This window comes from Bos indicus, chromosome 3, assembly GCF_029378745.1.
Source record: "Bos indicus isolate NIAB-ARS_2022 breed Sahiwal x Tharparkar chromosome 3, NIAB-ARS_B.indTharparkar_mat_pri_1.0, whole genome shotgun sequence".
NCBI lineage: Eukaryota > Metazoa > Chordata > Mammalia > Artiodactyla > Bovidae > Bos > Bos indicus.
Genome location: NC_091762.1, coordinates 67877392 through 67893802, shown reverse-complemented (window position 1 = coordinate 67893802; position 16411 = coordinate 67877392). Strand labels below are relative to the sequence as shown.

General features: G+C 42.3%; 1 protein-coding gene across 1 annotated transcript in view; it reads left to right on the top strand.

The window, feature by feature from the left end:
- Nucleotides 1-16411, top strand: part of ST6GALNAC5 (ST6 N-acetylgalactosaminide alpha-2,6-sialyltransferase 5) — a 213237-nt gene that overhangs the window by 187503 nt on the left and 9323 nt on the right. The window contains exon 4 of the mRNA XM_070786294.1: nucleotides 4309-4416. Within this exon, the coding sequence (XP_070642395.1) occupies nucleotides 4309-4416 (108 nt within the window). The remainder of the gene's footprint in view (nucleotides 1-4308; nucleotides 4417-16411) is intronic.

Here is a 16411-nt window from a genome sequence, read left to right as displayed (position 1 = left end):
AGCTATATCAAATAATTACACATTGTTCTGGATCGCAACAGTTAGAATTGGACATGGAACAACAGGCTGGTTCCAAATTGGAAAAGGAGTTCGTCAAGGCTGTATATTGTCACCCTGTTTATTTAACTTATATGCAGAGTACATCATGAAAAACACTGGACTGGAAGAAACACAAATTGGAATCAAGATTGCCGGGAGAAATATCAGTAACCTCAGATATGCAGATGACACCACCCTTACGGCAGAAAGTGAAGAGGAACTCAAAAGCCTCTTGATGAAAGTGAAAGTGGAGAGTGAAAAAGTTGGCTTAAAGCTCAACATTCAGAAAACGAAGATCATGGCATCCAGTCCCACCACTTCATGGGAAATAGATGGGGAAACAGTGGAAACAGTGTCAGACTTTATTTTTCTGGGCTCCAAAATCACTACAGATGGTGACTGCAGCCATGAAATTAAAAGATGCTTACTCCTTGGAAGGAAAGTTATGACCAACCTAGACAACATATTCAAAAGCAGAGACATTACTTTGCCAACAAAGGTCCAGCTAGTCAAGGCTATGGTTTTTCCTGTGGTCATGTATGGATGTGAGAGTTGGACTGTGAAGAAGGCTGAGCACCGAAGAATTGATGCTTTGGAACTGTGGTGTTGGAGAAGACTCTTGAGAGTCCCTTGGACTGCAAGGAGATCCAACCAGTCCATTCTGAAGGAGATCAGCCCTGGGATTTCTTTGAAAGGAATGATGCTAAAGCTGAAACTCCAGTACTTTGGCCACCTCATCCGAAGAGTTGACTCATTGGAAAAGACTCTGATGCTGGGAGGGATTGGGGGCAGGAGGAGAAGGGGATGACAGAGGATGAGATGGCTGGATCGTATCACTGACTCAATGGACGTGAGTCTGAGTGAACTCCGGGAGTTGGTGATGGCCAGGGAGGCCTGGCGTGCTGCGATTCATGGGGTCGCAAAGAGTCGGACATGACTGAGCGACTGAATTGAACTGAACTGAACACAGTAGCATGGATTAAAGATACACTTAGTATGGAATATCTGATTTTGCACATCTCATGATCCAGACATTCATTTCAGGATAATATTTTGAAGAAATGGGATAATTCAGTAGATTCTGATTTATGGAAGTTTCACCCTACTTAAAAGTGAAGAAAAAAGTGGCTCAGAAACAATCTGCAATTAAGAAGCATGACGAATGACATAGATGGCCAAGTGGTATTCTTTGATATTAGAAAGTAACTGTACTTGAAAATAACTTTATAATTGAATAAGGGTACATTAGGAAAATATGATTCAGAACCAATATTATAGTAATTAGATAAAAGAAGCATAAATGAAATAACTGCAGGAAGAATATTTCCATAGAGATTATAAATGAGATTCTGGTGGAGCAGAAAGGCCTTTAATTGTAATTTAGTGTGCACTATAGAATTATCAGCTCAGTGTGTTACTTCATCATATAAAAGAATATCTGATCATTTCCCCTAATAAGCACATGACAGCTCTTCATATTCCTTCATTACAGCTGATTAAGTGTAAAAACAGTAGATATTCCTTTGCTGGAAAAAGAGTTTGAATCATTTTAGACAGACAGCACAGAGCAGTTGCATGTCTGTAGCATGTGAGCTTTTCCAAAAGGCTATTATTTTGCAGGTCTGGGGAATTTTAAGTGGCACTTTAAAGAAACCTTCATCTTGGTTTCTTTAGTCCTCCATTTTGTATTCTCCCCATTTTTACCCCTTAAACCTTTTACTGTAGAGTCCCATCCTCCTGTATTTCAGACTGTGGCTTGTGATTTCTACTACCTCACACAAAAGAAAGCCAAAATTGTGGGGAAGTTTCTGCCACTGGGAAAAAGCCCTCTTGGTGTTTCCTACAACTTGAAATCATAGGGACACAGGTGTGATTCCTGGATCAGGAATCTGTGGATCTCAATAAGCTATCATTCTCTTCCTGGGCCCCACATTCTCCTATTTATTCACTAACCTAGTTTAAGTCTAGAACAATTGGCCATCTCAAGGTCACAGCCTTGGTGAAGACAAGGTATGGCATGGCCTTCCCTTCCCCTCCCCCATTCAGCTCTGCTACGCACTCAGTCCCAAAGGTATTAGGAATACATAGTCCTGGTGAGAAAGAAGTGGGATCGTTAATACCTGTGTAGACTGGAGGTCCCAGAATTTTCTGATTACTTCCCTAACTACTGATGATGGATTCTACATAAGAGCCAGTAGCCATGTTAGAAGGATATCAGTTTCTTTATGTGTGTTAAAAAGCACTTAGAGTAATGGCTGAATTATTTACTTCATTTGCTCCAACCTAGCAACCCAGAGAGGAGGAAGGGACCTTGATGTATCAACATACCAGACTTTATACTTCTTATGATGTTGTCTCTCTTAGTCTTTGAAATTACAGATTGCTCAGGAAGATAGAGCTTCCCATGCCTGCTTTCTGGATAAGAAATCAAGGCTCAAAGAATAGTAGTAACCTGCCTCAGGTCATTCAGCTGGTGAATGATAGAAACTAGTAAGATACAAATCTGTGTTATATCCATCTTGAGAATCTTTTAAATGGACTTCCTGGGATATTACTGGATCAGGATACAGTGGAGTGGAAAATAAAAATGAGTAAAGAGATTAAGAACTAGAAAGTTGAAGCCATAAGCTCAGGAATGACTAAATTATCCATTCCTGTCAGGTATGTGATAAAACAAAAGACTTCTTAAAACACCTTTTTTGATTGTTATTCCTTATGTGAAATGGAAATAATGCAAACTGCTTAACAAAAACTCTTCCTCCTTAAAGAGGGGTACTATGCAGTGCCAGTAGAAAAACTTTACTGCAACTCCATTATTCATATCACAGATGGTGCTATGGCTGGGCAAAATCAGGCAGTCTGACCTTGAGGATAAGGTTTTGAAACTGGCTAATGAGGCCTACCATAAGCACTGGGGAAAAAAATAAAAACAGCAATCCCCAAAGAATTGAAATTAATATCCACAGCAGCATAGCATGGTGGACCAAGTCATCCTCACAGGTCAGCTGAGACCTTGATGGTATGTCTCCACAGCTACCCTCGGACTCAGCATGTGGTTAGAGCTCAACACAGATGTTTGAATGGGTAAATGAATTAATGTTGAAACCCACCAATGCAATCCTTATATTCTGTCAATTTTTGGTTCTTCTAATAAAAATTTTCATAGGGCTCTGACTCTTTTGATGGAAAATAAAGCAAATACTAAATTAAACATAAGTGTTCCTGTGTCCTCTTCCTCTGATCATTAGTCCCTTCCTAAATGAATGGACTTCTTTTAAGGAAAGACATTCAGTCAAGATTTAGGTGTCAGTTAGTCTAGTTAAAGGCAAGCTTCTACCTTACAACCATTTGATTGATCAATCAATCAACTGGTAGATAAAGACACGGAAAAGGCAATGGCACCCCACTCCAGTACTTTTGCCTAGAAAATCCCATGGACGTAGGAGCCTGGTGGGCTGCAGTCCATGGGGTCGCTAGAGTCGTACATGACTGAGCGACTTCACTTTCACTTTTCACTTTCATGCATTGGAGAAGGAAATGGCAACCCACTCCAGTGTTCTTGCCTGGAGAATCCCAGGGACGGGAAGCCTGGTTGGCTGCCATCTATGGGGTCACACAGAGTCGGACACGACTAAAGCGACGCAGCAGCAGATAAAGACAACTGTATTTATTCATTTTAATAAGCTCTTCATTATCCACCCTGCTTGGAGAAAAAAGAATATTTATTATTCTTGACTATTATAATAGTCAAGTACTCTAGTTAAAAAAGATTTGACACATGAGGATTGTTGTCTTACAAGAAATTGAGTGGTGGGGCTTCCCAGGTGGTCCAGTGGTTAAAAACCACCTTCCAATACAGGAGTCATGGGTCCTATCCCTGGTTGTGAAATAAAGATCCCACAAGCCATGGGGCAACCAAGCCCTCGTGCCACAAGTAAGATCTAATGCAGCCAAATAAATAGATAAATAAATATTTTTTTAAAAAGAAATTGGTAATAACTTGCACATAAACATTGATCATGATCTTTGGCTATGTAGAAGTCCCTTAAGAACCCACCATAATGGAACATTGACATCATTTACCATTGTATCATGGAATATGGTGGTACTGGTAACATATTGCTATCTGGTAAAGTTCTGGCTGTTTATCAAATGGAGAGAGAGAGAGTGTGTGTGTATATAGTCATCCTTGTTCCAGATAAGATTTAAGATGGAAGGGGTGTAATGATTACTTTACCAGCTTGCAGACTAAACTATTGTTCCTTCCAGGAAGATCTCCAACACTTGGCTCAGCACTGGCTGGTTCACAATGACAATAGCCCTGGAACTCTGTGACAGGATCAATGTTTATGGCATGGTGCCCCCAGACTTCTGCAGGTAGGATTTATTCTGCACACGTAATTCATCAGCAGTGTTATGCAGTGTTTATAACTATCTGATTCCAAATATCAACCACGAGACATGTCTTACTGTCTTCTTGAAGCAATTAATTAACATATCCCAAGTCCTGGTTCTAGAAACAACAAACAGCATTTAATTATGTGATATAAAATATTGAAAGTTTTTTGTTTGTGCTGCTGTAGAATTAATCCATCTTGTGGGCTTCATTTATCCTGTGAATATTTATCAACCAAAAGTAATGCAATAATTGGCATAATATTAATGATGAACAGCATTAAGAAATATTAGTTTTATTCTCATTTGAAAGGAATGTGGTAATTTTTAATGAATTAAAGAGAGCAATTTCTTTGATGGTAAGGCCTGTTTTCTAAAATTAAAATATTCCTTTGAGTCTCTTTCCCTTTCCACATCAGCAGCCTCAGTTTGTGCTTCTAGGACCAAAAGCACAGACATAATTATTTTGATGTATCGCTTTGAAGGAAACAACCATACATCTCTGTTGCTACCTTAAGTTACCTCCTGGTATGTGCCCAGACAGAGTTTGGTATGTACTCAGAGATGCACTGAGAGACATTCAGGGCTTGATTTGTGGAAGCCTGATTGAAAATTCACCTGTAATCTAGAGGAGTGGTACCAATAAATTCGGAAAGTTTCCTAGTTCTCAAGCACGCCTGCTGACCAGCACATGGACTCAGTTCTGATCTTCAAATGGTAAAAGAGGGCATTCTCAACTTGTTCATTAAAATTTATACTCGCTTATATCTTCATGTGGTGCTGGTGGCTCAGTGGTAAAGAATATGCAATGCAGGAGACACAGGTTCTATCCCTGGGTCAGGAAGATCCCCTGGAGGAGGAACGAGCAACCCACTCTGGTATTCTTGCCTGGATAATCCCGTGGACAGAGGAACCTGGCAGGTTACAGTCCAGGGTCACAGATCAGACATGACCTAGCAACAGAGCAGGCATGCATGCATACCTTCATGTATTTTAAACCTAACAGCTTCTCAAAGGCCATGGATCTTTAGGTAAAATCTACAATTGGGAGGTCAGATGCAAGGATGATGACGCATGATGAAGTAGACATCATGCCGTTACCACTTTGCCACTTCTCTCCTATCCTTTTTAACCCAAAGACAACACAGCAGCAGTACTAGCGTATGTGTAACGGTCAGGTCACAGAGAAGGAAAGGCATGGGTAGGACAAGACTGTGAAGTCTTCTTGGACTCATGAATCCCCAGGGAAGACATACTGTAGTAAGGAAGGATGTGGAGTCTGTACCCAGATGGCACAGGTTCAAAGCCCAGCCCCGCCACTTACTAATGTGACCTCAAGCAGGTCACTCAATCTCTCTGGATCTTAGCTTCGTTGCCATTAGAAGTGGATGTGATGATAGTAACAGATGCTGCCTCTTAGGTTTGTTGGGAAGATCTCCTGGAGGAGGGCATGGCAACCCACTCCAGTATTCTTGCCTGAAGAATCCCAGACAAGAATACTAGAGTGGGCAGGAATACTGGACAGAGGAGCCTGGTGGGCTACAATCCATAGGGTTGCAAAGAGTCAGACACGACTGAAGAGACTTAGCACACATGCATTCACATAGGGTGGTGGGTGAATTAAAAAAGCGAATACACATAAGTGCTTGGAACAGTGCCTAGTACATGACCAGAGTGAGCGTGGACCCTCATGCTGTTCCTCATCACTTCATGCACTGGCTTTGTTTCCCCCTTTAACAACCTCCATGCAAAAAGGTAGGTTGGACGGTGTTAAAAAAACAATCTGCCTCCTCAAACCAACAGGCCAGCAAAGGCAGTGGCAGCAGCCCCTTTGGGCATGCCAAGAGCCATCAAAGCTGATGGTTAGATGGCAGATATAATTATGTAATATTGCCATTAAGATGCCAGAGAGAAAGAGTATGAATAAATTGAAATGTTAATGACTTAAAGTGTTCAAGGAAATATTCCATTTATTATGGAAAACAAATGAATGGCAAGTTAACCTGTCATTTCTCTTACTCAGAGTAAGTTCATCACAACTTAGTGCTTGTGGGATGGGAGCAATTTCTGGAAAAACACTAGCAAGGAAGTCCAGATTTCCTTGTAATAGATTCCTGCCTTGGCACCGGATGGAATTTCCACCCGCTCAGAATTTCTGTCCCTCAGTCACCATCCCAGAGGTTCCATAGGTATTGTCACAAGATGCTTTTGGCAAAAATTCTTCAGAAGGATCCCTACCCCAAGCGTCCTTCTGGGGAAAGTGGAGAGGTCTGCTGGGTGTCTTCTGATGCAGAAGGTTAGGCTGGAGATAGCATCCTCTTCAGTCCCAATGCCTGTTTAGAAAGGAAAAGAAGGGAAAAACCCTGAGCAGCACAGACTAATCCCAAGTTCCTTTCCTCTTCATGCCCTGGACACATGGGTTGAACCACCAGGCACCCAGGTCCCAAATGGTGGAGGCTCATCTGCAAGATGGGGATGAGAAAACAGTAATAAAAAGTGAATGGGTCATGGTGAGGATTAAATGAGATCATGGATGTAGAATGTTTGACACAGTGCCTAACACAGGGAAGACTATTAATATCATTTATGTTATTAATACATTATACTGTAAGAGATATAAACTATTAATAATTATTAATATTATCTTAAGGACTCAAGAGTTTCCCAGAAAGTTACCAGGAATTTTGAGGGTGTTCAAAGAATAGGCCACAGCTCTTGCTTTCTAGAGGCTTACAATAAGCCTCATTTGCCAGGAAATCTAACACAGCAGAGCCACTTGTAGTTCAATGTCTCTTGCAAACAACATCTGCCACCAAAGAATGAAAACACAACTTATAAGTTAATCCTGCTACTGGCCTGACCATTCCCCATTTTGTCCTGATTTTGAAAGAAGCTAAGAACTCTGAGGCCAGCAGAGTACATGTATCATGAGTTCTAGGACTTACAAAAGTAAAATATCACAGGAAGGTGAGATAGCAGACCTATGCTGGTTGAGCCCACCAGAATATAAATGCCTGGAGGGAGAGACTTTTGTGTGTTGGGCTCACTGTTGGAGCCGTGGTACACAGGACAGTAGATAGGTACCATCCTGGCCTATAGCAGATGCTTCATCCATACCGAGTGGATAATGGCCCTATCCATTGTCTCTCATGCTGTAGTAAAAGGGTGTTTAATGGGTTAATGTAAGCCATTTCTGCCTCTCAGAAGCTGTGTGACCTTGAGAAAGTTATTGAACTTCACTGAGCCTTCGTTACTTTGGGCATGTTACTTTGACTTTCTACCTGAAGCCTTAGTTTCTATGTCTGCATGATGACAGCAGTTGTACTTACCTCCAGGGTTTATGTGATAATCCCATGAGATAATAAATGAGAAAGGCATGGCACAGCCTTGGTGTATGCTAAGCATGGATAAATTTACCAAGCAAAAGGATTCGCTCATCTGCACTTGTGGATACCCATGAGCACATTTTAAGAATCTGTCCCGTGAGTGCTAATCGGTCAGTGGGAAGGACCTGGCTTCTGGAAAGAGAAGGCATTGTGAGCATGTTCAGTTGTGCCTGACTCTTTACGACCCCATGGACTGTAGCCAGCCAGGCTCCTCTGTCCATGGGATTTTCCAAGCAAGAATACTGGAGTGGGTTGCCATTTCCTTCTCCAGGGGATCTCCAGACCCAGGGATCGAACCCAGTTCTCTTGCGTTGCAGGGGCTTCTTTACCAATTAGCCACCAGGGAAGGCCCTCACACACTTCTAAAGAGAATCTGATCATCACTTTCTCATTGACAAGGAAACTGAGGCACAGAAAGACCAAAGACTGGACTAATTCTGCAGTCATTTCCATCAGCTTAGCATGGCAGTGACCCAAAGGGAATCAATGTCGCTTGCTGTATGCTGGTATGCTGGGACATATAGGGACGGGGGTGGGGTAGGACAGGGAGTAGAGGACTAAATTATATCCTACGGAGCAGAAAGCTGAGGAAACCCACAAGTGCCTGACTTGTAAGAAGTGTGGGTAGATTATCCCCTACAGGCCTAGAGCTGTCATTTTCTTCCAGTTCTCCTGCAGGTCTGGCCTTCTCACCCCTCCCACCCAGAGGGGCCTGACTTACTTCCAGAGGAAGTAAATCCCAAAGACAGAGAAACCTGGTGGGATATGTCCATGGAGTCGTAAAGAGTTGGATATAACTGAACACCCCCATAATGCCTCCCCTTTCCAGCAGCCGGGCCCTCCCCACAGACCCATTGCCATTTATTGGCCAGAAAACTTCTAGTAGCCACTTCTAGTATTTCAGGCGCATGGACTCCTTGGGGAGAATAAAAACCCTATGTTCATATTTAAAACCACAAATGGAGACAGTGAATGTGTAAATGACCATATTGGCAGATGAAGGATGTGTTATTCAAAACCTGGCAGTATCTAACACTGACTAAAAGTCATGTGACTGGTGTGCAACCGTTTCCTCCTTAGTTTGGTGCCACCGTAGCCTTCTGACTGCTCTCTCTGACTCTGGTCTTTCTCTTTCCTCTAGATAACCATCATATCTGACTCTGTCACTGAAACCCCTCAGTAGGTCCCCACAGTTTTTAGAACAGTGTTCACACTCCCTAGCTTAGCACACGAGCCCTCAGGACCTACCCTCTGCAGCCACTTTAGTCTCGTCTCCTGGCTTCTTCAATGAAGGCTCAGTGGGTAAAGAACCTGTCTGCAATGGAGGAGACTTGGGTTCTATCTCTGGGTTGGGAAGATTGCCCAGAGGAGGAAATGGCACCCCATTCCAGTATTCTTGCCTGAAAACTCCCGTGGACAGAGAAGCCTAGTAAGCTACAGCGCATCAACAGGGTCGCAAAGAGGACACAACTGAGCAAATAAGCACACACACACACACATCTCTATTCACAGACTTATTTTTGCCACAATGAGGAACTTAAGAAGGAGCTCACCCTGTGCACACCTGTCCCTTTGCCCTCATCTTGGAATGTCCATCCCCTCATTCTTAATCTTGCTAATTGCTACTAGTTTTTCACTGTAGTATTAATGGCTGATATTTTTCTACATATAGCAAGTGCTGGCCCTATGCTTACTGTGAATACATGTGCCATTTCATTGAACCTTGATGATAATCCCAGGAGGTAAACATTATTATTATTGCCATTTTACATATGAAGCTTGAGGACATGAAACAGCTGCCAAAGTTGTGGGGCAGGAAAGTGATGGAGCTGTGATTTGAATTCAGGTCTCCAGGACTCAAAAGGCAAAACTCTTAACATCTCACTCCAGTGCTTCAGAGATCCTCTTCCTCCAAGCTTTCCCTGACTTCCTGTCTGGGTCAGACCTCACCTAGGCCCCTCCTGGGGCCTCTGCCACCTCCTCCTCTGCTCACTTCACTGGGTGACACATTCATCTTCTTCATCAGCCCGTGATCTCCTTAAGGAAAGGGGTCCTATCTCAAGCCACGTTTGTATCTCCAGTTCTTGCCACTTTTTCTGGCACATAGTGTGTATTCAGTATTGATTAACTTGGTGAATAAAAATTTTCCTTTCCCTGGCAGTGTTTAGGAGACTAATTGTATATTTATTCCAAGATCAAAAGTGCCAGGTGAGTGAAGAGTATAATTAACCAGTGGCAAATTCAGATTTCAAGGATCTGAAGAAGTCACTGGTAGCCACCTGTATCATTCTCAGCCAAGGCCAGCACTGGTCCTCAGAGAGAGGTTCAGGCATGAGGCATCAGTCTATTCTGCCTCCATCACTCCAACTGCAGGCTCATCAGTGTTCAGAAAGCTGGAGAAAATTAATGTCATGTCTCACCAGAGACAGCCTCAAAATATATTATTATGTGGACATGGACCTTTAAATCATGCCATATCCATATAGGAAGGCAAATCCATTCTCTCTAGATGGACTATAAATTGCAATGAAAAAGATCTGTTATCATTGCTTTCCAAACTAAGTTATGGTAAGTATTTTTAATCCCATTTTCCATTGTAAATTATTTGTGATAATAATGAGCCAAGCATTTAAATTCTACCTAGTAATCTTATTTCTGATCATACTTAACACATTACCAAGTTTACAACTCTCTGTTACCCATCATTTCTTGAGTATTAATTAGCAGAGTAATGACTCAGAGTGATCACTGTCATGGAACTAAATTAATATCTCATCCATAATGTGAAGGACATCTCAAAGGTATCGTGAATATCAGAGAGTTGATTCTGCTAGAGTTATTAGCTAGTGAACATTAATAAAGCTGCCAGCATAACAGGGCAAGTTCCTACTTGGCAACAGTCCATCATGTAGATGCTTACAGAGGATGGGTATGGAATATAATGCATTCATGTGGTTCACATTTTATGAAGTGAACTTAAAATAGATTGTTGTATTTTTTCATAGATGTTAACGTTTCCATAATTTCTTCTTTTATCTCTGCTATGATTTGACCAAATCTTACTGGTCACTGGGTGTTCTCATTACCTTCCTCTGTCCCATGGGTGCAATGCTTCTTAGGTGCCTGAGTGGTTGGTAGTGGATACAGGGTTCAAATGACTCACTTGTACCCTTTGATCCATGAAGGGTGGACAGCTACAGGCTCTCAGTGTTTCCTGTGCCCCAGAAACACAAGTATTATTCCACTGGCTTCTACCACTTCAGGTGTGCAGCAGTTTTCTTCCAAAAGAGGCTGTAAGACAAGAAATGGAGGCAACAGAATGAAGGTGTCTCATGGGGTCTCACAGGCCTGAAGTAGCTGTGTAAGAAGGCCTGTTAGGAGAACACTTTCTTCTGAATGCTCTAAAGTGTCCAGAGCAAGCCAGTTTCAGAACCACCGGGACACTTGACAGATGTTGATTCAACTCTATTCCTCAAAGTTTTCCTGACTACCTGCCAGTTCAGTTCAGTTCAGTTGCTCAGTCGTGTCTGACTCTTTGCGATCCCATGAAACACAGCACACTAGGCCTCCCTGTCCATCACCAACTCCCAGAGTCCACCCAAACCCATGTTCATTTAGTCGGTGATGCCATCCAACCATCTCATCCTCTGTCGTCCCCTTCTCCTCCTGCCCCCAATGCCTCCCAGCATCAGAGTCTTTTCCAATGAGTCAACTCTTCGCATGAGGTGGCCAAAGGACTGGAGTTTCAGCTTTAGCATCATTCCTTCCAAAGAAATCCCAGGGCTCATCTCCTTCAGAATGGACTGGTTGGATCTCCTTGCAGTCCAAGGGACTCTCAAGAGTCTTCTCCAACACCACAGTTCAAAAGCATCAATTCTTCGGCATTCAGCCTTCTTCACAATCCAACTCTCACATCCATAGATGACTACTGGAAAAACCATAGCCTTGACTAGCTGGACCTTTGTTGACAAAGTAATGTCTCTGCTTTTTAATATGCTGTCTGCTGCTGCTACCAAGTTGCTTCAGTTGTGTCCAACTCTGTGTGACCCGTAGACAGCAGCCCAGGAGGCTCTCTCATCCCTGGGATTCTCCAGGCAAGAACACTGGAATGGGTTGCCATTTCCTTCTCCAATGCATGAAATTGAAAAGTGAAAATGAAGTCACTCTAGGTTGGTCATAACTTTCCTTCCAAGGAGTAAGCATCTTTTAATTTCATGGCTGCAATCACCATCTGCAGTGATTTTGGAGCCCAGAAAAATAAAGTCAGCCACTGTTTCCCCATCTATTTGCCATGAAGTGATGGGACCAGATGCCATGATCTTAGTTTTCTGAATATTGAGCTTTAAGCCATGTGGTACTATATACCATGCCAAGAATACAAGTATGTTTGAAGAGAGTGTCTGAGAGCTCTAAAGAGAGACAAAAGCACCATTCTTTCATTGGGATCTTTAGCCTTATAGATAATCCAGACCAAATCCAGAGATCAGGGTCAATCTGGTCAGACCCAATAAATGGAAGTATCCACCCTTACCTGTTAATGATAAGCTTTTCATAATTGCAAAGCTTAGCTTTAGAAGATTAAAAAAAGGCACATCAGCAACTCCTGCTTCCAGTGATATCAGTGGCTAGAATTGAGTTTAGAAAATAAGCATAGTGACTGCAGCCATGAAATTAAAAGACACTTGCTCCTTGGAAGAAAATCTATGAAAAACCTAGACAGCATATTAAAAAGCAGAGATATTACTTTGCCAACAAAGGTCCATGTAGTCAAACCTATGATTTTTTGTGAGAGTTGGACTGTGAAGAAAGCTGAGTGCCGAAGAATTGATGCTTTTGAACTGTGGTGTTGGAGAAGACTCTTGAGAGTCCCTTGGACTGCAAGGAGATCCAACCAGTCCATTCTGAAGGAGATCAGCCCTGGGATTTCTTTGGAAGGAATGATGCTAAAGCTGAAACTCCAGTACTTTGGCCACCTCATGCAAAGAGTTGACTCATTGGAAAAGACCCTAAAGACTGAAAGCAGGAGAAGGAGATGACAGAGGATGAGATGTTTGGATAGCATCACCAACTTGATGGACATGAGTTTGAGCAAGCTCTGGAAGTTGGTGAAGGACAGGGAAGCCTGGGGTGCTGCAGTCCATGAGGTCGCAAAGAGTGGAACACGACTGAGCAACCACACTGAACTGAAGCTCTGATTTGGCAGGGACTTAACTAAATCAGCCATCTTCAACCTGGCTGCATGTTAGGCTCTCCTACAGAACTTTATAACATTATTACCTTTTTAAAAGGGGCTTCCCAGAGGGCTCAGTGGTAAATAACCCACCTGGCAATGCAGGAGACTCAGGAGATTCTGATTTGATTCCTGGGTTGTGAAGATGCCCTGCAGGAGGAAATGACAACCCATTCCAGTTTTCTCACCTGGAAAATTCCATGGACAAAGGAGCCTGGCGGGCTACAGTCCATAGGGTCGCAAAAAAACAAACACGACTGAGCACAAGCACCTTTTTTAAAAAATATTTATTTATTTATGATTTGGTTGCATTGGGTCCTACTTGTGGCACGTGAGGTCCTTGCTGAGTCGTAGGAGATCTTTCACTGCAGCGTGCAGGCTCTCTAGTTGCTGTACATGGGCTCAGTAGTTGCAGTGTACAGCCCAGTTTCTCCATGACATATTGGATCTCAGTTCACCCTCCGCCCCTCGTCCAGGGATAGAACCCATAGCCCCTGCATTGCAAGGCAGACTCCCAACCACCGGACCACCAGGGAAGTCCCATATTATTATCTTTTTAAATTTTTTGTTTTGAAAAAGTTTTAGACTTACAGAAAACGTTGCAAAAATAGTACAAGGGAGTTTCTGTATATCCTTCATCCTGCTCCCCTAAAGTTAATATTCTGGTGCGGTTCTCAAAACTAAACTGCTGGTGCAATACTCTAAACTAAACTGCAGGCTTTTTTCTGATTTCACCATTTTTTTCTACTAATGTCTTTTGTCTCCTCCAGGACCCAATCCAGGCTCCCTTTGCATTTGCTTATGTCTCCTTAGTCTCCTCCAGTCTGTGACAGGTCCTAAGTCTTTCCATATCTTTCATGACTCCAACACATTTGAAGAACTCTGCTCATTACTGTAGGATATCCATTGCTTTGGATTTGTGGCTCAGAGGGTAAAGTGTCTGCCTGCAATGCAGGAGACCTGGGTTTGATCCCTGGGTCAGGAAGATCCCCTGGAGAAGGAAATGGCAACCCACTCCATTGCCTGGAAAATCCCATGGACAGAGAAGCCTGGTAGACTACAGTCCATGGGATCGCAAAGAGTTGGACACAACTGAGCGACTTCACTTTCACTTTCTCATTATTAGATTGAGGTTATGCATTACTGAGAAGGATGCCACAGAAGCAGTTGCATCTCATATCAAGAGGTACATGATGTCAAAATATCTTACTACTGGTGATGTTAACCTTGGTAACTTGGGTATGGTGTCATCTGCTGGGTTTACTCATTGTCAATTTACTATTTTTTCCTTTTGTCATTAAATACCTGGGGGGTGCTTTATGCAAATAATCTATTTCTCATCTTCCCCCCCCCCTTTACATTCCATTCATTCATGCATCTTGCCTGCAGTAATTACTGCAGTATTCTAATGGCGATTTTCTACTCCCTCATTTTTTTCTAGAGTATTAGTTGGAATTATACTGCAAGGAAATGCTTTTTCTTCTCCCTCATTTATTTATTTAATAGTAATTTATTGAAATCATCATGGACTCATAGATATTTATTCTATTTTACTTTATGGGACTTACAGTTCAATATTGCCATTATTTATTTTGATACACAAAACCAAGTCACTTTTTAAAATACCTATGCCTGGGACCCTCTCCAAATCAATTAAACAAGACTCTGTGGAGGTGGAGCACAGGCAGTGGTATTTCTTTAAAGCTCCTCCTGTGCACTAAACATTAGTTCTTTTATCCTACCCACCTGGCTTCTCTATAAAGAAAAAGAAAATTCCTTCTTCGCATTATTCTGCAGGATTTTGTTCCCACACTAGCCCTTGGGGGGCTGATGACAGGCTGCAGACTTAGGGAACAAACTGGCTCTGTAATTACCATACCCCTCCCACCCCCACACCTTCACTCCCTGAACATCTCCTGGCCCCCACCAGCAACTTGGATGCCAGAATCCTCCCTTCTACAACAGTAGCCTCCTGATGTGGAAGTTCTGCTGATTCTTATTGTTGTAGTCATTTGGATCGGGTGGAGGGGAAAAAACCTATAGCAGCTTATAGAAAGTCAGGCTTGAGAAAAAAACTCAAGGAATTATAACCTTAAATTTTCTGAAGGAAGGGCTTTCTGAATGGCACAGTGGATGACAGCTAACAGCATGCTGACAATCTACAGGAAGATTGTTCCTGCAGTTGCTTCAGCTCTGCCTTCTATAATTAATCCCATCAAGCACTTTTCTGCCATTTGGACAAAGTTTTAAAGGGTGGAGACAACCCCCACTTATTTGGACACCTTTGAAACCATAATAACCAAAGATGTAAATCTCCCTTGAGGAGATCAGCAGGGAGCCAGATGTGTTTTCATTCAAGGAGATGGTCTTCCTGAATAAGGAAATTGAACCTACAGTGTCCTTTAGCTGATTTCCAATTTCCCTCTATTCCTAGGTGCCAAATCAATCTCATGATATTTTTAGAAACCTGATTGTTTCTTTAGTCATACTGATGCCAATAATATGCTCAAAACTTAGCTGAATCAGATTTAAAACCTGATGCATGCTGGAGTAAAAACTTAACACCAAGTCTACTATGGTGACATGAATTTAGCATGGTTCCCCAAATTATGCCATATGAATCTAGGAAAGATATGTCTCACAACTTTTTATTTCTTTTTTATTTTCTTCATACTGGTCAGTTCCAACTTGAATTTTTCCTACCACACACTTTCTGTGTTGAAAACAACTTCTAGTAAAATTTGAAGGGAATTCTAATTTCTAGGGCAATAAATAAGTGAAAGTGTTAGTCACTGAGTCAGGTCCAGCTCTTTGCAACGTACGGACTGTAGCCTGCCAAAGTTCTTCTGTTCATGAAATTTTCCAGACAAGAATACTGGAGTGGGTAGCCATTCCCTTCTCCAGGGGATCTTCCTGACCCAGGGATCAAACCTAGGTCTCCTGCATTGCAGGCAGCTTCTTTACTGTCTGAGCCACCAGGGAAATAAACAAGTGAACTCTATAATAACTAGATAGGGTGGGATCTGATGTCTTAATATGAAATACAGAATTACTTCCGAGACAAGCATAATAGAGATGCAAAGTATTAACTCAGCATAGCATCCAACCCAGGATGAGGAATGTTTAAATGGTGCATGACAAAAATAAATCTCTCTTCCTGGAAGAACTTTAACCTCAGAGGAGAGGAAGCTCAAAGGTTTATTGCTGTCAGAGCCACAAACTCGACACCCCTCTTGATAAAAGACTTCGATCCCTGACCTCAGTAAAGTTGCTACTCTAAAAGCCATTTGTCTATTGATCTCCTCTGAAGAAAGCGAATAGGTGTCTAGCAGGACGAGTATCTCTGGGAAACCAAGTGACT